The sequence below is a fragment of the Ricinus communis genome, chromosome 1, assembly GCF_019578655.1.
Source record: "Ricinus communis isolate WT05 ecotype wild-type chromosome 1, ASM1957865v1, whole genome shotgun sequence".
Classification (NCBI taxonomy): domain Eukaryota; kingdom Viridiplantae; phylum Streptophyta; class Magnoliopsida; order Malpighiales; family Euphorbiaceae; genus Ricinus; species Ricinus communis.
Window position 1 is genome coordinate 7,439,231 of NC_063256.1, and position 23,569 is coordinate 7,462,799.

At 33.7% G+C, this 23,569-nt stretch overlaps 2 protein-coding genes across 2 annotated transcripts; one reads left to right on the plus strand and one right to left on the minus strand.

The window, feature by feature from the left end:
- Positions 1 to 6,253: 6,253 nt before the first annotated feature.
- Positions 6,254 to 17,251, plus strand: LOC8287159 (cysteine-tryptophan domain-containing zinc finger protein 7). The gene is made up of 12 exons (XM_002520615.4): positions 6,254 to 6,866; positions 7,665 to 7,737; positions 7,823 to 7,953; positions 8,085 to 8,492; positions 8,592 to 9,940; positions 10,149 to 10,564; positions 10,655 to 12,504; positions 12,586 to 12,746; positions 14,316 to 14,476; positions 15,198 to 15,358; positions 15,765 to 16,591; positions 16,805 to 17,251. The coding sequence occupies exons 1-11, from the start codon at positions 6,693 to 6,695 to the stop codon at positions 15,957 to 15,959; spliced, it is 5,079 nt and encodes a 1,692-aa protein (XP_002520661.3). The 5' UTR covers positions 6,254 to 6,692; the 3' UTR covers positions 15,960 to 16,591; positions 16,805 to 17,251.
- A 4,788-nt stretch (positions 17,252 to 22,039) lies between these two features.
- On the minus strand, positions 22,040 to 22,810 carry LOC8287156 (uncharacterized protein At4g02000). Its single transcript, XM_002520612.4, has one exon. It carries the CDS (start codon positions 22,808 to 22,810, stop codon positions 22,040 to 22,042), a length of 771 nt encoding a protein of 256 aa, XP_002520658.3.
- Positions 22,811 to 23,569: the final 759 nt, after the last annotated feature.

Genomic DNA, 23,569 nt, shown 5'->3' on the forward strand with positions numbered 1-23,569 from the left:
AAAATTATGGTATCAAATTGAGCTAATTATAAATGGGATAGATTTTTACTGTAATACATTATAAATATTTTAAAATCTTATTTAAAGAAAAAAATATTTTTTTATGTATAATAATATTTGTATATATAATTTTTAAAAATGTCTTATGCTATATTTTGTCTTATTAAGTATTTTATCTCTGATTTTTATTATTTTATTAATAAAATTAAATATTAAGTTTAAAAAATAATTTTAGTACTTAAAATTTTATTAAGTTTTAACATATTTATAATTATAAATTTATTATTTAATTTTAAATGTATGACCATAGAGAGATTTTATTGAATTTTTATATTAGACTAATAAATGATATACATAGGAGTAAATAATATTTTGTCCAAAAATAATAAAATAGTCAAAATGATATGATATTATTAATTTATATGACCTAAGATGATATGATAAAGAAAAGATAATGTCTTATGGTGAAGTCATCAATGTAAATAATGGACATATTCGGCCTTCGAATATGAGATTATTGGTAAGACTAAATAATTGTTTAACAGGTTACTAAAACTTGGAACAAGAGACATAATTGTGGAGTTTAGCACCTATTAAATGCTTCTTTTCTCTTTTTTGGTGGTTGGCTTGACTTTATTAAAATAAAAATGATACTGTTGTAGGAAGCAGTAATTTTATGTCTATCGATAATAAATATGTACACATATACTGGCAAAACCTGTTATGTAAATAATATATATAAACAGTGGTCAACAGGATAGTCTTTTTCCTTATATTTTCAATTTTAAATAAATTAAAATTGATGATTCTTTGCATTTGATTTTTGTCTTATATTAATAATAGCTATAGTAATTTACTCTTTGTCTTATTTGTTTCATTTTAAATTAATTTGCTTTATTTTTGGACCTTAAGAAACACAAAATAGGGCAACTGACTGCCTACTTAACCGGATGTTTCTTCTTCAGTGCCGTATTTTTTTTAGTTCAATAATGCTTTTATATGGATCTTATCCGTTTGGGAGAATGAGATTTGAAGTATTTTTTATTTTTTTTTTAGAAAATATTAAAAAACATTTCAGCTTAATTTTTTTTTTTTACAGTTCCTTCATTTCTAAAGTCTCTTCTATTGAACTTGTTTTTCTCATAAAACAAACAAATTCATAACTAGAAAATTGAGATTAACCATCACAATCATAATTATTTCATATCAGTCAAAGATAAAAAGTTTGAGCCTAATTAAGTCATGTGCTTGCTTTTTAGGTGTGAAATGGAAAAGGTTAATCTTTAATTTTAAACTACTTTAAGTGCATCAAATTCTATAGGATTTTGATTTAGGAATTAGGAGAATTTGCGATCAAGTTTGATATAAAATGCCATAAGAGTTAAAACCAAAAAGTTCAAAGCCATCCTATGAATGCTTTTCTCCATGAACATGATACATTTATGTATAAGCACTCAACAAAAATGAAGTGTGATAATGACATTAATGATAGTATTAACATTTAAAATAATAAATGCTTTAAAAGTATAACTGAAAAGTTAAAGAGTGCAAACTCTCTTTTTTCCATTTTTTTTAATTTTATTGTAGTTGATTAGCTATATGGTGAAAATAGTCTATTATTAATTCCCTTAACTGATCATTTTAATTTTATTTTATTTATACTTGTATTATTTCGTTCAAAATTAGCTCATTCCCATCGCTTTAGGACAAATCATTATTTTTAGTGAGGAATAATTGATCTTTTTAAAATATATCGAGAATAAGAAATATCTCAATAAAAGAAGGTCAATAGATCGCTGACTACAAGATAATGGGATAGTCTTGTACATCCGTCATAAAAGCGAAAATTTATCTAGTGTAAAGGAGATTATTCGAATCCGAGATCTCTCACTTCCAAGAGCAAATGCTCATACCCTTCAAGTGGGATAATTGATTTTTATTTTAATTAATAAACAAAATAAATAATACTATTGAGATAATTATAATTGCATAATGGCGATTAACACTAGTTAAAATTAGTGGCTATGATGATTTCAAAGAAAGATATTAGTGATTATGAAAGCAATGGTGCGAGGAGAGCAATAATGATTCATAAGAAAAATATTGTAGTTTTATATATCTTAATATAATTAGGTGTGTATCTTCTTTTGCAACAAAAATAATAATGCAGTTTAGAACAAAAAAGAATATGTAGTTTGTTTCATAGTAATTAAAGATAAAATAACTTAATTATTTATGCATTTGTCTGCCAATGGAATAAATGATAATAATATTATCTTGCTGTAAGAAAAAAAGGTATTAAAGAGTCAATTTGGCCCTTGAATTATTTTCCAAAGTCTGACTTTCTTTAAAATAAGCTTTCTACTCCAATACATTAGAACTTCATAAACTTTTCCAATTTGCTCCAATCCAATCGCAAATTCTGTCGGATGATAGTGAATTTTGGCATGCAATTCGTAAGGTCGAGAAATTATAGATATAAACTGACCATCAAAATACCAAAATAAATGAATAACAAAAAATTAAAGAAATTAATTATTTCAAACATATTGTTCCTAGTAAAACTACCAGACTGCAGATACTACTTATTAAAATATCTAAATTATGGTGAATTATTTAGGACCAAAGCCGACCATTACCATCATTGAAAATAAAATAAAAAATCTTATTAAAGATCTTGGCTAAAGGGTTTTGGGTGGTTAAAAAAAAATCTATAAAATTAAAAAAAAAAAAAGGGTGATTGGATATTAAGAAATAATTCAGGGGCCAAATTGACGTTAAGCTAAAAAGAGAAGAAGAAGCCACACACTCTGAAAAGTTCTTTTAACTACGATTTAGGAAATTGTACTTTCCAATAATTTCTAAAACAAATAACAATTAGAGGAAAGTATTTATGCATTTATCAAACAAACCAATAAAGTAAAGAATGTTGACATACCAAAATCCATTTAAGCTTTACCTATAATTTAACCAATCAAATCACAGTTCAATCAATTATTTCTATCATAAATATTTGTACTAGAATTATCGAATTTATTTTTTATTTATTTAAGCTTTTAATTAAAGCTGATTTTTTAAATTTAATAAATAACAAAAAAAAAAATTGAAACACATGATTTAAATCCGAATATTCTAAATTATGAATGAAGTTAAGGTTATTTTTTTTTATATATATATATTTTAATTCGGAAAACAAATAACGAAATTAACATGTTAGAAATTGAAGCTCAAACATCACATTCAGTTGAGTGGACTCTTCTTCCATCACATTCCTCATTTTGAAGTGTTTCAAGAGTTCTGCCACTTTGACAGTTTTTTTTGGCAAATTTCCGCAGAGGAATTAGCATTTGGTTAACTAACAAGTGGATAGCATCTTAACTTCCTATTGGTTATTTTTACTTAATGCCAAACCCCAAACATTCTCCCACTAACTTCTGCTTCTCCTTTCGGCCTTTCCTCCTCCCTCCATGGAAACTAAACCTCACGTGATGAAAAAGAAAAGCATTGCCATGGTCATTGACGACTTCCCCTTGAGTAGCCATGAGTTTAAACTAATTAATAGTTAATCAGAATTTTTCATTAATAGTTTTATCGAAAATAAATTTTATTTTTTAAACGTATGTCTACTGTATAATTGATGATAAAAATTTATAGAAAATTATAACTGCTAATTCTTAATTTTTAATCCTTTACTCTTTGTTAGAATTCATTTTTTTGTGTATTACTAGTTATCTTGATATCAATAGTACTTAATTTTTTAATAAATAATTATTAAATAGTTTTTGAAATTTTTTTGATATTCTATTATAGAATATGTTCCGGTGGTTATTCAGTTTTAACTTTGTCATTAGACTAAAATGTGGATTAATAAACTAAAAACCAAATGAGATTAATTCTTTTGTTCTAATCAACCTTGAAATTGACGAAAACAACACCAAAAGAAACAAAAAGAAATTTGCATATACATGTTTGTTCAAGTAACCCTACCCGCTGGAGCCACACAATACAGAGGGGCATAATGGTCAAAACAAGGGGCGGGTGTTTGGGTCAACCAGGGCGTCACAGATGTTTTGTAGTTGAAAGAGAGTTTCGTTACCAAACAGAGCAGTAACTTTCATTTTCATTTGTGGAATTTCTATAATTATTAAAAGAATTGGGAATTATCCAAAATAACGCTATGAAGAAATTGTTGTCGGGTAAGATTTAACACGCTGGATTCCGCCACCTGACAAGCATGAAGCCCTTACCTTAGGACGGATATCCTCACGCGCTCTCGACAGGCATTACACCCACGCTCTTGTACATTCCATCCTTCTTTTTTTTTTTTTTCATTTGAAGTATTTATATTTTCAAGTTCCTTGTTACAAATGTTTATGTAATTCTATTCGTAAAAATAACTTTAAATTCTTTTGATATTCTTATCCTTCTAATCAATATTAGTAAATAATTTTTTCCAATAAAAAGAATACTAAAATAAAATTCTATTCTTATAATATATAAACTATACAGAACATGTGCAATCATATGGTTGGACTACCAAAATCTATCAATATTTATTAGTGAAAGGGATTAACTTTAACTAAGAATTAAAAAGGATAAAAAATTCGTAAGGGTTTCTTTTAAGAATCTTTTTTATAAAAATAAAAAAAGGCATATGTTAATTAATTAAATAAATAAAAATTATAATAATTATATCAACAATTGTCATAATTTAAAATAAATTTAAATCTTTCGTAATATCAATTTTATTACCATTTAATTACTTTTATTGTTGATAAATTAATATGTTGCCTTTCTTACTCCTAATCACATTTTTTTTTATTTTTTTGTTTTATAACTCTTAAATAAGATAAATATTAAATGATTGTAAAAAAACAATAAAAACTTGATGACCAAATTAAGAAATATTTTATAAATGTTTAAGAATGAATAACAACATAGTTTATAAAATTTATCATATACTGTTAATTGATAATATTAGAATGATCCTAGCATAATATTAGGAATCTTATACCCGTATGATAAAAAAGTAGTTAAAATAGTAGATAATATCATAAATAAATTTAGTGAGAAAAGTATTTAGGTCTCACCTATCTTTGATATTATATTAAGAAATTTTTTATTGATACTTAAGTTATTAAATAATGACTAAATAATGAGATTATATGAATAATATTTTAAAAAATAGATTATAGCATAATTCATAAAATCAATAATCTTATAAATATTTATCATATGCATTTATATAATATTTTATAAATATCTTTTTATAATTTAGTAATTATTAATTCTTAATTTGTGAAAACGAGCTATGAGAATGTCAAATAACTTTTAACTAATCTATAACAACTAAATTAAATATTAATAGTAAAATTTAGAAAACATTTTCAATAAATAAATATTAGAGCCTTAATCCCTAATTAAATTAAAGTTTTATTCTCAAAATAAAATAAATTTTTTAATTTTATTACTCTTACTAAAACATTAAACATGATGATAGAAGGTGGAACAAAAGATGGTAAGATATTTAATATTTTTTATTATTTATCATACAAACTAAAATCTTTATTAGTAATTAAATTTAAATATTTTGCTAACAATAGAAAAAAACAAAACTCTAAATAAAAAAAAACTTTCTTTTTGTGATTTTGGTGATGAAATAAAATTCAAAGACATCTGAATATTATAAAGAAAAAAATAAAAATAAAATATTAATAAAACATATTTTATCAAAGAGGCTATTCCATTAATTGCTTCAAATTAATTTAACGTCTCACATTATATATTTAAATAAAATAATATTATATTTTTTTTATAAAATATCAAAATTTGAGTTTTATTAATTTTAATTTTAAATGATCATATATCCTTTAGTATTTACCTATAATCTTAATCAAATTGTTAATCGGAAGAGATTTGAGTTGGATGTATAGTTGTTAGATTGTACCGAACATTTGATAAAATAGGAAAGCAAATTTAATTGGAAATTCATTATCAAAAAGTTCAAAAAAAAAAAGAGAGCGTGAACTGCACCTGCTAGGCTGCTCCCCAGTAACACTGTAAAACGTAGTTTTTAAACAAGCTTCTGCAGTAATTTATTTTATTTTATTATTTTAAGATGCAAGCTAAAATGTCAAAAAAAAAAAATATAGATAAATTATACAACGTAAAATTGTACGTTTCTTTGTGGACTTAAATTAATTAAATTAATCAAATAATAAGAGAAAATAAAAATAAAAATAAATAAAACAAAAAAATAACCGGAGAAAAAACGCGGCTGCTGTAAACACCAAAAACAGAGAGAGAGACTCTTTCTGCTAAAGATCGCACCAAAGCGAACCCAAAACTTTTAGGTCCAAAAAAAAGAGAAGAAATTTCAATAATCTATTTATATCAAAAGATCCTCATTTTTTTTCCCAAAATTTTGGTTTTAGTTATTGAAAATTCTTATATCAAAATATTCTAAGTCGGTGGTGGCAATCATCGATTTGGAATTTTCTGATCGGGTCAGATTTTTGATCGTCTCGTTACCATTGGGAATTTTCCCGGTGGGGTTTCGGTTTTATGAATGGGTCGGGTCTGGTTTTGTATTTAGATTTATGGAGACATAGGTCTCAGTTTGCTGGCCTGATTGGCTAAGTTCTTTTATTTATTTGTTTATTTATTTTTAAAATAATTGCTATTGCTGTTTGATGATTTCATTGGGAAGAAGAGATGCGAGAAAAGAATTAGGGTTAGGGTTTGGTAGTGGGAGAGAGATGGAAGATACTGAGCTTGAAGAAGGGGAGGCTTGCTCAGACCATAATAACAACAGGGATGATGGTTATGATGCTAGCATAGACCCTGATATTGCTCTCTCTTACATAGTAAGTTCCTTTTATTATTATTATTGTTCTTGTTATCAATTTTGTTTTTCATTTTGTTTAACATATTTGGATGCGTTTGATAGATATTGTATGTCTGAGTATGTTTTTAGATCCAAACTACGAATATTAAGTGGGTTTTGCGAATTAGTTTTTAATTACTTGTAAACTACAATGCAGACTATAATTTGTTGTATTTGATTAATATGTCATTGCTTTTACAATAGGAAATAACAATGTTTTGTATTCTGAATGTGTTTGGTGCTTTGGATAGGAAACAAAAGGTCATTTTAGCTTATGAGGAGTATATCTTTCAGTAATTGGATTATGTTAGCTGTAGAAGCATAAAGTGGGCTTTGAGTTCTTTTCTTTTAAATTTATAAAATGGACGGAAAGATACATGTCTTTTGATATATTAGTGCTGTAGAAGCATGGAACATAATTTTGATTGGTTTTGTTAGTGTGTAGTATGAAATCTGTAGATACTTGGTTAAGGTTTGATAGTTTATTTGTTTGAATTATCCAAGTACTCCCAATTTTTATATTACTGAGGCTTGTTGGAAACTTTTGTTTCCATTCAAGAAACTTTTTGAACATTCGATTTCTACAACTGATACTTGAGAGCTAATATACATAGCTCTCTTCTAGTGGAGCTTTGAAACGTGAATACACCTGAAGTTTAGTAGCTAGCTAAACAACAGTATGATTTGCACTTATCAGTAGGTGTCCCGATCATCATGTCCTATCTCTGTATATCTGCAAAATTATTCTGCATGATTGGTAACTCTTTTTCTTTCAAAGGATGTGAAACTTCAGGATGTCTTGGGACACTTTCAAAAAGATTTTGAAGGTGGAGTTTCAGCAGAGAATTTGGGTAAGTCAAAACAAGAGCAGAAATTGGATTGTTGGGGACCCTACTCCAATACTAATTGTCTAGGGATTATTTACGTTTTAAACAGGAGCCAAGTTTGGTGGTTACGGTTCATTTTTACCTACCTATCAGCGCTCTCCAGTTTGGTCTCACCCAAGGACTCCACCCAAAAATCAGAACTACAATGCACCTAGATCTCCAAACAATTCACAACTGGAGGTATTTTCAGAATTGAGCAAATTATTTTTTCGCAATTGCTTCCTTTAATTTAAGGGATAATTGACACCTAACTTTTTAGTTGATTTAATAGTTTCTATATTACTCGTTTGTTTTTGTACATTCATAAATAGGGCAATCGTCATGGCTTAGTATCTTCATCAAATGCGCCTCAAACAGTAAAACTTGAACCTGCTACTGCTAGTCTGGTGTCTCTAACTGCTTCACAAGCATCCTCCTCTCCCATTGTTGCAGTCAAACAAGAAGCAGGCATGCCATCCTCTGATCTTGCTAAGGAACATGCATTGAGATTTGAATCAGTGAACAGAAAATCTACCAATTTTCCAGACCAGAAATTGCTCAAAGTCCGAATCAAAGTGGGTTCTGATAATTTGTCAACACAAAAGAATGCTGCAATCTACAGTGGTCTTGGCCTTGATGTTTCACCATCTTCATCGCTGGATGACAGCCCTTCTGGAAGTGAGGGGATGTCACATGGACGTCAAGATTCACCATTTGAATCTCCAGCTCATATTCTTGAGGTAAAGTGTCTTCCCACATTTTATTGTGTTTCATTTTTCCTGTCCTTATTTTTGTAATGGAGATTAGAATGTGATTATTTTGATGTTGTGTTGAAGCAGATTATGACTTCTTTTCCAGTTCGCGGGAGCTTGTTGTTGTCACCTCTTCCTGATGATCTAATTCACTTGCCGGAAAAGGTAAAGCTTCTTAAAGGCAGTGTAATTTTTCCTGTTCCAACCATTGGCTCAGAAAGTTCTGGGATTTTACCTAATGGGTCTGTAAAAGGTGATGGGAAGATACTGGGAGAGAAGAAAACAAAATTACCAGAAAGAAATGAAATATTAGCAGAATCAAAAAGTGAAAATAAGGATTCTCAGGGTGGTATTGATGTTTCCTTAAAGGAGGTAGACCTCGACACCTTGGCCTGTGAGGATCTCGTTTCTAACACATTAAAGCTCCCACTTCTCTCCAATTCATACTCGGTTGCTGATGCAGCGAAAGGCATGGTTAGGTCATCCAATAAATCCAGGGAAGCATCTAATGGTGTAGTTAGGGATAAAGGCTCTTCTGATCTGATAAAGGAGGAGGAGCCCAATACTCATGAGGATGCTTGGTTCGAGAATCCTAAAGCCACATCAGCTGGAAAAATCTGGGAAGAGAAAAAAGCTAGTTCTCCTGACAGTATTCCTGTCTACCCCCGGAAAGATGGCCATCGGAAAGGAAGAAAGCCTTCTGGCACTGTAAAAAGTGACTCAAATATTTCAAAGGGGATGAAAAATGCAAGTTCTGAACTTACAGATACTCTAAAGCAGAAGGCTGATCAGAAATTTACCTCTAATGAACAGGAAGGAACCAAGTTTCCTTCTGGAAAGGAGCGGTGCTCTTCTGATGGGAAAAAGAAAATGAAAGGAAGTCAAAATCAGGCAAATACAGTAGCGGATATATCAAAAGATAGCTTGACAGGTGGCTCTCATTCAATGGCCAAAAGTAAGATTAGTACTTACTTGGATGAATATATAACCAAAAGGGAGTCGGAAGACTTAAAATTGCAAAAGAATACTGGAAAAGCTGGGGATAGATATAAAGATTTTTTTGGAGATTTTGAACTAGATCAAGAAGAAAGTCAGATGAGTCCATTGGGAATGACTTACGAGAATAGGCAGAAGGATTCTGAAATATGTGAAAAAAACACTCGTTTCTATAATAACACATCAAAAGAGAGATTAAGTGGTAAGAAAAGTGATAAGCTGCTTCCAACAAGTGAAATGCATCCTAAAACAACTCAGGGTGTCACTCCCTTCTCAGGTAATGGGCCCATCTCTGGTGTTGCTTCTGCAGCAACAGCTCCTGCTGCAACCAAAGACAATTGGGTCTGCTGTGACAAGTGTCAAAAATGGCGGCTTCTTCCACTTGGTAAAAATCCTAATGACCTACCAGAGAAGTGGCTGTGTAGCATGCTTAACTGGCTGTAAGTTCTATCCGCTTTATATTTTATATTTCTGATCATTCGGACCGGTTAAATAGAAAACACAGATGAATAGACAGAAACATAGATTAAAAGAAAAACTGTGTTGGCTTCGATTCCTCTCTCTCTCTCTCTCTCTCTCTCTCTCTCTCTCTCTATCTATCTATCTATCTATCTATCAAGTTTGATTTTATGATTATATATGTTTTAGGCCTGGTATGAACCGGTGTAGTTTTAGCGAGGATGAGACAACAAATGCTGTAATGGCATTGAACCAAGTCCCTGCTCTGGTGAGTCAAAATAATCTCCTGACAAATCCTGGTGGGGTTATATCCAGTATAAGCGTGGTCGTTGATCAGCTTGATCAGAACCATCAAAACTTGGGTTTATATGCCATGCCCAGTGGTGGAAAGAAGAAAATTAAAGATGGTAGCGCTCTGTTGTCAAACTCTATGAAGAAGGGCATACAGGCATCAGTAGCAAATGGAACCTTAAATGAGGTGAATCAACCAATGGTAAGCGAACCTGATGTTTTGAAATTGAGCAAGATTAGTGACTTAACTGTGGAGAAACAGAAAAATAGGCAGAAAGAGAAGCATAAAGTACTTGAAAGCTGTTCTGATGGAGGTATTGCATTTGATATAGTATTCGTTGTGCTCTTGAACTTCGTCTTCTTTTAAGTATGGAATTTAATTTGTTGCTAAAACATTCGGACAGGTGATACTAGGCAACCAAAGATTAAGGGGAGAAGGGATCTTGAGGAAGATTCATTGAGGGTCTCCAAGAAAATCAGGGCTGAAGTCATGCTAGAAGATTGGGTGTCTGATCATGTAAACAGTGAAAAAATAGGTCCTAGCTCAGGTAATGGATTACCTACAATGTCTTCAGGGAAGAATCTGCCTAAAAACAATGGCCGCACTTCTTCCAAGGATCAGGTTTCTGCTAGAAAATCAAAGGACAAAGTTCCAATGTCCATGGATGATGTGTCCACAGATAATGGAAAACGGGATGATAAAGAAGTTAGAAAGAAGAGGAAACTAAAAGGAAGTTATGATACTCAGATTAATACAGGAACCATTTCAAATACAGGGCATGATCTCCAGGAAAGCAGAATCATGGCCAAGGAGGAGTTCAGTGACAATGAGTACAGGAAAGAAAAGAAGGCCAGGGTATCCATATCCGATGGAAAGGAGTCCAGTGCAAGTAAAGGTAGTGGTAAAACAGACAGAAAAGGTAGTCATAGAAAGAACCAGCAACTAGGAAAATATATAGGAAGTTCTGTGTCTCAACGGAGCTTGGATGGTGTGGATTTTTCAAAAAGGGATTCTGGATCTCTGCATCCTTCTGTGGCAGCTACTTCTAGCTCTTCTAAGGTTTCTGGTTCGCACAAAACCAAAGCTAATTTTCATGAAACAAAAGGGTCTCCAGTAGAATCAGTTTCATCATCACCTCTAAGAGTTTCAAAACAAGATAAGCTTATGTCAGGACAAAGAAACTTCACTGAGAAAGATGACTCAAGTGATGCTGGGTTATTTTCCCTAGGTGGTAGGCGAAAAATTTCAGATGGTGAAGATGACGGTGGGAGTGATCGATCTGGGGCAGCAAAGAAGGAGAAAGTTCTTGAGGTGGCTCATCATGCTTCTCATGAATCCTCTGTGCTGGATTTTCAGGAAAAGGACATTAGTCGTGTTTCTGGTGGTAAATTTAAACAGCAGATTGTTCCTTCTCCTGACATCACAAACCACCACCTGGCAAATGGTAGTTCAGATTATTTAGGGCAAGAGAATCGATGTTCTAGTAAAACTACCACTTCAGAGCGAGGTCACGTTGATGATAGACAGCATGAAAGTCATTATCTTGTGAATGGATCCCGTCCAAGGAAGTCTGGAAAAGGATCTTCTTCACGTTCCAAAGACAAGAATAGAAGTTTCAATTATGAACTTGACAATGGTAAACTTAAGGTTTCTGATTCTATTAATGAACAAGCACCTTCCTTTGCAGTGAAACCAACTGATAGTAAAAGTAAAACTGAGGAGAAGTTTGGGGTCAGGTCTGACGAAAGTGAGAATAGATATGTGGATAAGGACTCCATAGGACTATTTTCAAGTGAAAGCAGTAAAAAAGAGAGCCAGTCAAAGGTCCGGGAACACAGTGGTTCTGATAGTAAAGCACACGATGCGTCTATTCCAAGACACAATTTGCTGTTAGATTCTGAGGCAGCATCTGGTAGAGGAAAGTCACCATCATTACCTCCATCTGGAGGTGCTCAAAATGAACCAGTGTCTCACTGCCCTCAACCTGTCTCTGGATCTCATAAAGGAAATAGAGCAAATATTTCAGTTAGTAATGCCTCTGATAGTGATAATCCATCAAAAACACTGAAACAAATCAGAAAGATTGATCAGCCAAATGGGACTCATCACAACAGTTCAAAAGATCCTCTTTCTAATGGGAGGAGGGCCAAGGATCTTGATGCCCCAAGTCCAGTTAAAAGAGATTCTTCTAGTCAGGGTGCTATTGCTCTGAAAGAAGCTAAAAATCTTAAACACTCGGCTGATCGTCTTAAGGTTTTCCCCCTTGACGTTTCTAGTTTTGTTGTATCTATTCTTTCTGGTTTCGTGATTTCTAACATTGGTAATCTTTTGTAGAACTCTGGATTTATTCTGGAGAGTACGAGACTTTACTTTGAGGCAGCCCTGAAGTTTCTTCATGGAGCCTCCTTGTTGGAAACTTGTAGCAGTGAGAATCCCAGAAGTGCAGAGATGATTCAGTCGATGCAAGTGTATAGTAGCACTGCAAAACTCTGCGAGTAAGTCAAAATTTAAAGCTGTTACTTCAGTTTTGAAAACACTGGCTATGAGAAGGCACTTTGTTATGCTTAATCTTGCAACTTAATGGATCTTGTCACTCAAATTTTAACAAATGCTTGCAGTAAAAGTTGTAGCAATACTTAAAAAGTATCTTTATTTATTCTTAAATGTAATTTCTGAATTGGTTCAGTTTGGCTTTAAGAGGTCATACTACCATTCCAATCAGATTGAAGTGTTGTTTAGGTCTAATCAGACATGTAGTGGCAATCAAAACTCTTTACTCATGTTGTTCCTGGATGTTTCTCTCCTTCCTTTGTTGGTGCTAAATAAATTCCTGCTATGTTGTGCCCTAAATTGCTGTTGCATTAGGTAGTATCTCGCTCAATTACTCTGACTTGAATGTTAACAACTTCTAAGACTCAGGTTAATTTTTAAGAAAATAATTTGATAGCTATTTTTGCTTTTCTACAGCTCTTAAATACATCATTGATAGATTGTTTTCTACTTTATAAATATGAGTAAGGTTTTCTATAATGCTCTATCTCTCTCATGAGTTTAGCTTCTGCCTTTGGACCTGACCTCTACCTGAATGTTGTCAGTCAGCATTCTGATTGCATGTAGGTTCCACATTGCAAAGAAACAAGATTCCTCCATTTCCCTAGAAGGATTCTTGCCATGTTTACTACTTATAAATGACCATTCTTTATTTTTTTTCTTATGTCATCTTTGAAAGTTGTCAACCAAACTCCTGGGGTTTTGTTTTGAATTTGCCACCATGAAACTCTCAAGTGGGCTTCATCACTGTATTGTGGTTCCTTATCTTAGCAAGTTATGATACAGATTAATTTTTAAATGGGTATTGCCTTTCATTTGGTGACTCTATTCTATTTGGATTTGCTTCATAGTTCAGTATTATGAGAAAATATTTTCATGATACTACATGAAGCATCATATAGCATAAATAACAAACAAATATAACGGGAAGAAACTGAAATTATTATTGGATAGCTTCAAAATAAGTTTACATTGGTTTATATAGGCACCAAAAACCCTAAAACATAAAGGAAAGAAAATCAAATCCAAACAGTAAAAACGATATTTTTTAATTGATTTTAGGGATATTTTTGAGAAGTCCCCTATTTGTTAATATATTATGGGCCCAAACACCATTTCAAAATCAATAGTTACAAATTTTTAAAGTTTCCCCTGCCAATATGATTGAAACCTACTAATTCCACCACCCCCGTGAGGATTTCTGATGATTGGAACAATTTTGGAAGCGTATGCGATATCTCCCACGTCAGTACCGTTTTGAGTAGAAACCTTTTCTGACATACTATACATGCAAGCGTCGTACATGTAATGCTATGGTTCTTAGCAGCTGTACATTCTCTTGTATGTTTTTTGGCATATGTCAATTATGTAAAGGTACATAATCTCAGTCCTGGATATTATCGTTCTCATGTGAATTTTGAAGCTGTTTTTATTTTGTGGTTGCAATTTTGAAGGCTTATATCGTTTGCAGTTATCCTGCTGCTGTCTTTTCCTTGACTTGTCTATATTTTTAGGTTTTGTGCCCATGAATATGAGAAATCCAAGGACATGGCTGCTGCTGCCCTGGCCTACAAATGTATGGAGGTGGCATATATGAGGGTAGTCTATTGTGCGCATAACGGAGCAAATAAAGATAGACATGAATTGCAGACAGCTCTTCAAATGGTTCCTCCAGGTAATCATTCATTTGTCTGTGGGATTTGTGTTTTTGGGACGTGTTTTTCTAAAATTAATAAGGTGGCAGGACCACCCTGTTGTCTTTGATCTTAGGAAGTGCAAAGCTTAGTCATGTGTAACAGTTGCCATCCGCATATAATAGATACTAGTCCTTCATTAGTACCTTTTCTATCTTGGAGGGAAGGAATGACGGGGATAGGTTGAAAATTTACATTGAAGTGTCATGATGCATGTCTACACTTAGTATGATTTCATGGTCTTCTCATGGTCTTCTCAAATTATAGTTGAGCTTCATTAACATTATTCTATAAAATATCCAAATTTCTCTTCCTTTTTTGCTTGTCCCTGTTTGTCTGTTTCTTTATAAGAGGGCTTGATGGTTGGTGGTGGTGGTAGTAAGAAATGCTGTGATTGTCGGTGAGAGACAGCTATTAAATTCATATGGTCGTTTAATATTTCAATGTCTATTGTCTGGTAGTATTGTGTCTCATGGGTGTTTAGAACTCAAGAGTGGCTTGTCTTGATAGTGATTTGCTCTCTGGGTTTTTTCTAGAACCTGTTGATATTAGTGTATAATAGTAGATATGTCGCTTTTCATGGAATCGTAATGTGTAGCTTTCCACAATTTTCTTATAGAGCAAACAACCTTTCTTTTAAGTTTGGCTTTAGCTTGACTAATTAATGTGCTATATTGATATGATACCATCCATTGTTACCAGGTGAGTCACCTTCTTCTTCTGCCTCTGATGTTGATAACTTGAATCACCCAGCAACAGCAGACAAGGGTACCTTGACCAAAAGTATAAGCTCTCCTCAAGTGGCAGGAAGCCACATCATTGCTGCACGAAATCGTCCAAATTTTTCGCGGTTGCTCAATTTTGTAAGTTCATTTTATTTTATTAAGAAATTTGTATTTGTTGTGCTTTTTGTTGTTGTATAATTTGTTTCCATAGTATGCATTGTTGAGGATGAGATTATGAAGATATTGGTCAAGGGACTACATTGTGATGTAGAGTCAAAATGCTAGTCTAGAATAAACTTTGTCGCATATGAGAATGAAGAAAGGTAGTAAGCTTAAATTGCCTGTTTTTCTATTGATACCCTAGATGCAAAAGCATTATTTTTGCTCATTATGTTCGTCTGCTTTAAATTTTAGTTGGCAACATTTATTGAATGCCAAGCAACCCATAGAGCTTTGCCGTAAATCTTACTGCTTTGATCCTTCTTTTTTTAAATTTCTTTCCTACTTGTATCAATGTGCATCATCAAGTGTGACAACTTTGCAGGCTCAGGATGTAAATTTTGCAATGGAAGCCTCAAGAAAATCAAGGCTAGCTTTTGCGGCAGCTAATTTAAGCTTGGGAGAAACACAGCGTAGAGAGGGTATTTCTTCCATTAAAACTGCTCTTGATTTTAATTTCCAGGATGTAGAGGGATTACTACGTCTGGTACGGCTTGCAATTGAAGCTACTGGCCGCTGAACAGTTGAGTTGTTCGTGGAGAGTATGAAATTTGGGACGAAATGAAACCGCCTAGTTAATTGTGACCTGGATCTCTCTGTTGCAGCCTCGAGGCTTCTGTTCGAGACCAGTTATTCCCATGTCACCAGCTCAGTGTTCTGTACATGTGTATGATACGGGATGAATTTGGAATTCTGAGTATATTTTTTCATCGAACTGTCAGCTGCTTTCGGATGTAAAGAAGGATCATACATGTTAAACCCATTTCAGAATCGGTAATAAGAAAATTTGATTCATCAACTTCTGCGGGATTGATCCTGAGGTGTAGAAAGCAGCATGATTGTGGTGCAGCATAGTTGTGGTTTGAAGAAGTAAATGAATAAAGATAAAGAAGAATCCCCATTATAAATATATCTGGAGTTGTAGAAGACTGATACCAGAGTGTGCTGCCTTCATGGCAATTGTTTTTCTCTCAGGGAGAGATTAGTTTAGCTGTCCTTTAATTGTTAGTTTTAACTTGCTTGGAGGCATCTGAAAGATCCGAATTGTAATATATGTGCGCTGACATCACATCTTAGCTCTACCATCAGGGACTGCACTAACTTCCTTGGCTCAAGCACGGTGTAAAGATGGCAATAACATGGCAGTCTCAGGTTGGCTATCTTTCTTCAGCTTCTTATTTTTTGCCCTTTCATTTTCTCCTTGAAATAAATGATATCTGTTATGTTTACTGACTTGTGCATGGTTTGTTCTGATATTCGCTTGCCCTAGGAGAATGTGTATACAGAGAGAGAGAGAGAGAGAGAGAGAGAGAGATACTTATTCGTATGTGTACTTAAATTTAGTTGAATTATTTCCTTGTGCAGGTTGTCTTCAGGAGCTTCTGATAATTGGAGTTGAGAGCATTTTTTAGGTGTTGTTGACATAGACAAGGAGGAAGAAATTGGAGAAGTTGTATATTAGAAAAAAAAAAGAATAAATAATAATACTGCAATCAAGTCATCTGAGTCATATCCTTTGAAGGTTTATGGACTACTGGTAGCTGTGAAAATTTAGCTGGATTGAGTACTGTTCTTGAATGAATTCAGTTCTAAATTGTCTCTGTTTTGTGTTTTGCAGTGGCGATTATGTATATATACAATCAGATTAAACAATAGTGCAAGCGGCATTTTTTTTTTCTTTCCAAAACTCCTGTTTCTCCCCTTTTTTAGGGCGTATGAGGGTGCTAATTATATACTCTCAGCCAAGAGATTAGGATTTAACCCTATTTGTAACCCAGTTCCAACATTATAATGTTAGTGGAAATTTTTTCAGATCTTACAGTTTTTCAAAGAACTGCATTTGACAAAAAAGAAAACTTGTATGAAGATTTAAGTCTTTTGAGTTGCCATTATTGATCCGATTCCAAGAACTAACAAAAGTCCAAGGGATTCATTCAATTCATCATTCATCTTCACTGCATATTTTATATACATGTCATGCAATTTAATTCAAGCCTATAAATTCAACTTTAGATTAGGTCAAATGCATATTCATATTATTAAATGTTGCTCGGTTAGTCTGTTTTTTTTTTTTTTTTTTACCTTCGAAATAGATTAATTCATTAAATCATGCAACAAATCTTCACTTACAATATCAAGGGCTATAGAGCTTTCCAACCGACCAAATAAAGAACACGCTGCCTTAGACAACCTATGGGCAACCGTATTCGCTGAACAGTAAACAAAAATAATACTACAATTAATTAAGGCTCTAAGCAAAATTTGACACTCAATCACCAAGCTAAGCACATAAGAATTTGGCTGAATCTCTTCCTGTATTAGCTCCACTATTTGTTGACAATCAGATTTAATCTGGACTCCTTGAAAACCCTTGTCATATAACCAAGATAGGGCCTCTTTCAGAGCCCAAACCTCAGCCATCTGTAGGTTGCTTATATATGGATGAGATATCAGAGTCCCTGAAACCTAAGCTCCTTCACTATCCCCTTAATATAAAGCTTGCACCTGACATTCTGCTCTATTCAGAGAAGCTAGCATCAACATTCATCTTGTACCTTCCTTCAACTGGTTTATGCCAACCACTATCACCACCCACTAATTGGCTTCCTAGCCGTTAAAAATCATTTATTCTCCTCGCCTTTCCCCATTGAAACAAGTACATGCTGGCTCTGTTAAGAATAGATTTCCACCCCAATTTCTTTCCGTTCCAGACACAGTCATTCCTGTTAAGCCAAAGACTCCAACAAATAACAACAAAAAGGGCAACTCTATGATCATCTTTTTGGAAAAATATCAACTTAGCACACTCCATCAGATTCGAACCGTGACATAGCAGATGAGACAAATCAACATGATTCCAAATCTGAGTTGCTCCTTCACAAGTCACCAAGGCATGCAAAACTGATTCAGGTATTGAATTACAACAAGGACACAAACTATCAACAATTACCTTCTTTGTTACCAAATTAACTCGGGTTGGGAGAATATTTAACAATGCCCTCCACATGAAAATCTTGCACTTCGACGCTATGTTGAGTCTCCATAACTTAGACCGCACAACAGAATCACCACTGTCACTGCTGGACAAGTCATGTTGCTGTAGTATATAAGTGTCTCGAACTGAAAAATTACCTTTCACATCTCTGTGCCAATATACTCTATCCAATTCTGCTACAGGACTTAATACAATGCTGTGAATGAGCCTTTTATCGCGGTCATTAAAAAGTCATCCAAAATCTCGTTGTCCCATTCAAACGTACCTGTCTTAGAGAGGTAGCTAACTGTTTCCTGCACACTTCTTCCGGCAAATCAGTTTGTATAAAGCCATTAGTATCATCTAGAAGCCAAGTATGGTGCCCAATAGTAATCGTCTTCCCTCTTCCTATCTTCCATCTTGTTCCTCTCTGAATAACATCACTAATTTTCTGGAGACTGGCCCAAATGAAACTTGGATTTGCACCAAGTTTTGAAGAAAGAAAAGTAGTAGTTGGATAATAACGAGCTTTATACTTGCCCAACAAGAGAATTCGGGTTCAATAGCAATCTCCAAGCCTGTTTGCACAACATCGCCCTATTGAAATCATGAATTTTTTTGAACCCCAGTCTTCCATAACTCTTTGGTTTGCATAAGTTTTCCCAAGTAGACCACATAACACCCCTACTCCCATTATTTCTCCTTGTACCCCACCAAAAGGAATTAAGCATTTTCTCAATATCCTTGCAGACAGATATTGAGACACTAAAAATGTTGAACCAATACGTAGGAATTGATTGCAACACATTCTTAGTCAATACTTCTCTTCCGCCGCCCGAAATAAACTTCCCCTTCCAACCTTGGATTTTCCTCCAAATTTTGTCCTTCAAAATACTAAAAAGCATATGCTTATTTTTTCCAACAAAATAAGGAAGGCCCAAATATTTACCATTTATCCCCATTTCAGCTACACCCAAATTCTCCATTATTAACCTCTTGCAATCTTCGTGCACATTTGGACTAAATAAAATTATAGATTTAGCAAAATTCATCGTCTGTCCCAAGATAGACTCGTACTGTTTAGAAGAGATTTGATGTGATCCAGCTCAATTAAATTGGCTCTAAAAAATAAAAGACTGTCATCTGCGAAAAAAAGGTGTGAGATAGCTGGAGCACCTCTACACACACGAACCCCATGGATCTCTCCTTTTGCAACTGTTTCATTTATTATATTGCTCAACCAATCCGCACACATGATAAATAAATAAGGAGACAGGGGGTCTCTTTGTCTCAAACCCCTAGACAGTATATGATATGGCCAATCTGTTTATTCCCATGAACAATGAAATATCTCACATTTTTTACACAAGCCATCAAAGTCTGGACTATTTTGGCATCGAACCCTAAACTCAGCAGTACCTTCTCCAGAAAAATCCACTCAACCCTGTCAAATGCTTTACTCATATCGAGTTTAAGCGCTGCATATCCATCTTTCCCTTGCCTCTTCCTACTCAGGTAGTGCATTTTTTCAAAAGACAACATTATATTGTCAGTAATGAGTCTCTTATCTACAAAGACACTTTGATTTTCCGAAATTAAGTCTGGTAAAATCTTTTTGATTCTATTTAATAGAACCTTGGCCACCATTTTATGAAAGACATTACATAAATAGATGGGTCGAAAATCACATACCGGAACTGGTGTCACCTTCTTTGGAATCAGAGTTACCACCGTGTCTAGCATTTCAGATGGGAAAGAGCTCGAGTCCAGATACTTTCTAACCGCTTCAACCACTTCCATCTTTATAACATCCCAATAATGCTGAAAAAAAGTAGGGGACATACCATCCATACCTGGAGATTTGTCTGGATGTTGAGAGAATATAACAGCCTTAACTTCTCCTTCTGTGACTTCGGTAAGCATATATTCATTTTGCTAATTTGAAACTCTCTTACCCACCCCATTACCCAACTTGACATCCTCTTTTACTGAAGAGGTAAACAACATCTGAAATTAATCTTTCACCAACTCTTCCAAGTCTTCTCCCCAATGAACCCACTAACCATTCTCATCATTGAGCTTAGAAATACCATTTTTCTTCCTTCTAGCTGATGCCATATTATGAAAAAATTTGGTATTTAAATCACCTCCCCTATACCACATCTGTTTTACTCGTTGTTTCCAGAACCTGTTATAGTTATCTTGTATTATAGCCAGCTCACACGAAGCTTCATTGAATTCCTTTAGACCTTCACTATCCGTTCTTATATGCAACAACTCCATTCTTCTTCTCAGCGAATTCATTCTGGTTGTAAAACCATTCACCTTTTCCTGCCCCCACTTCTTCAGATCTTAACTTACCATATTTATACAGTTTCTAATATCGGCATTGCGATCCGCATGCCAACCAGCTGCAACAATATCTTCACTTTCTTTGTATTGCGTCTAAAGATTTTCGAATCTAAAATGACGACCTCCTTCCCTATCTTGTTTTCCATAAATCTGAAGGAATATGGGCAAATGGTCGGACACATTTATTTATATTGTGGATACTACAACTCCTTTATAAATAGCAATCCAACTATTTGAGCCTAGAGCCCTATCTAACCTTTCTTGTACCCAATTATCTCCACCTCTTCCTCTTTCCCATGTAAAACGGCACCCATAATAATTTATTTCTATTAGGCCCGTAACATCAACAACATCTCTAAATCCTTCAATAAGCCACATTAGCTGTAACACTCCACCCCTATTCTCATTTGGGTCCAAAATATCATTAAAGTTACCCATGCACACCCAAGGTAAAGTAGATGAATGTGCTAAGTTTTTGAGAAGATTCCAACTTTCTCTCCTTCTACTACGATTTGGCATACCATAGAATCCAGTAAGGCGCGATGGAATACCATCAATGAGACTAACTTCAACATCAATAAAATAATGGGAAAAACTCAAAAGATTAACTTTATTCTCTTTATTCTAAAAAAGAGCAAGCCCACTACTATGGCCTCTTGCATCAACAACAAAAACAAAGTCAAAACCCAACACACATTTAATACTTTCAATTTTTCCTCTACTAGAAAAAGTTTCAATAAGAAAAAGAAAATGTAGCCTTTTTGCAAAAACCATACTCCGAAGAGCTTGAATTGTCCGTGGGTTGCCAAGCCCACGACAATTCCAACTAATAACACTCATCTTTGTTTGCAAGCCTGGTCCCTACCAAGGCCCACCTCCTTCAAGTTTTTTGGATCATGAACCAAATAATATTGTATCTCATTTCCAGTTTGGGCCTCTGATGTTGCTAGGCCCATCTCTTGGTCAATACTCTTTTTGAGGTCTTCTCCAGCCTCCCTTTTTCTTCTCTTATCGTCATGGATAATGACTCCTTCCTTATTTGAAGTGTCATTTAAATTTGAAAGAGATATATCCACGAGATTACTGCTAGAATTACTCCCAATATTTTCGCCTCCTCCTCATCTATAATCTTTCCTACCTTGTTCCTTTGATCTCGCAACTTCCTTAACCGTTCCTTGAATCACGCTACTTTCAAATTCGAGTGGATTCCTCCACACTTGCCCTGATTTTGCTCGATCTTCCATCCTTTAGCCACCGCTCGCCAGCGCTTGCTGCTATTGTTCTTCTTGGAGCTGCTCGGATGTCTTTTGATAAAAGCGTTCAATATCCAGATTTTCCAAAATTTTTCTACAAAATTTGTCCGAATGGCCTCTGTAACCACATATGAAACAGAATATGCCAAGCCTTTCATACTTGAAATCAATTGCAGACGACTCACCTCCAACCTTTTTAATCTTCATATTAGCCAATAGTGGTTTGGTAGAGTCCACTCTCACCCTTAGACGAATATATTCCCTCCATGTGCCATCAAAATTATTTAGGTCGGATTCTAAGTACTCGCCAACATAGTTTCCAATATTTTTTACCACCTTTTCACTCCGGAAACCTATCGGAAGACGGTAGACTTGAATCCAAAAATCAGTCCATTTCAGTTCCACTTCATGAGAATTTTCCTTCTCCTTCAATCTATGTAAAAGGATATGATAATTGTTGAAAGTCCAAGGACCTCCATTCTCTACCCTTTTGACATCAACCTCATGAAAGAATTGGAAAAGGTAACGCTGCTCCTTTCGTTCACCATTATCACTGAGTTCTTTGATACACACTCCTTGTAATGGCCGCCATAACATCGCCATAGTATTTCTCATGGCTTGAAAGTTGATCATTTTGTCAGCCAACACACGACTAACTAAGCACCATTGAAAATCCTCGTCTAGCCCCGTAGTATCCTCCTCTTCCTCCTCTAAAACTAGTCCGGCCAAACCATCATTATTTAGTTCCATTTGCTTTTCTTGATCCACCTCCATTGATGAAGACAACGACATAAATCACAAAAGAGAAGAGATGAAGCTAGCAATATGCTAGAGAAATTACACTGTCATGTTGACAGACTTTTAAGTTCGGTTAGTCTGTTTTAGTACTTTATTTTTTGATGTAATTTGATAGATGAACTTTTTTTTGTTATGTGATATTTTTTTATATGTGTTTTCATTTAATATGTTCACATATATTACATAAAAATATTTAAATATTATTAAAATATAAAATTTAGAGTTTAAATATTATAAAATATAAAATATAAATGTATGCTAAATTAAAATAGAAATTAAAATTGTTTAGATATTAAAAATAATAAAATTTAAATATTTAGTAAATTAAATTAAAAATTTTAATATTAAATTAATCAGCAAGATAATTTAAATTTGACATTTAAATTAGTAAAACCATACTACTATTTGTAAAACCTTTTAATTTATATCAAGTTTTTAGTTTACACTTGAAAGAGAGGATCTTTAACCTGGCCTGAAAAATGATCTTAAAGGCTACATATCGCCAAAAGCAACTGCCTATATTTCAATCTCAATGTTCTTCTTAGTTTCATCTTTTTTAAATCTACTAATGCCATTACTAAATTTGTAAATATAAAACAAACAAAATAAGTTCCTTCCTTTGTTATTCTGTTTTTACTCGATGATTTTGACTACCAAATGCCAGCTATAAATGTACGCGACCGCCAATAGGAAACGCGCACGTAGTTTTGTAATTGTTTTTTTACTTCTTTTTATTTTATTTCTGTTCTTTTG

Coding starts and splice junctions, on each gene's coding strand:
- LOC8287156 (XM_002520612.4), bottom strand. CDS start 22,810: ATGTCGTTGTCTTCATCAATGGAGGTGGATCAAGAAAAGCAAATGGAA.
- LOC8287159 (XM_002520615.4), top strand. CDS start 6,693: ATGATTTCATTGGGAAGAAGAGATGCGAGAAAAGAATTAGGGTTAGGG. Junction 7,738..7,822: donor AGTTTCAGCAGAGAATTTGG/GTAAGTCAAAAC, acceptor CGTTTTAAACAG/GAGCCAAGTTTGGTGGTTAC. Junction 14,477..15,197: donor TCTTCAAATGGTTCCTCCAG/GTAATCATTCAT, acceptor CATTGTTACCAG/GTGAGTCACCTTCTTCTTCT.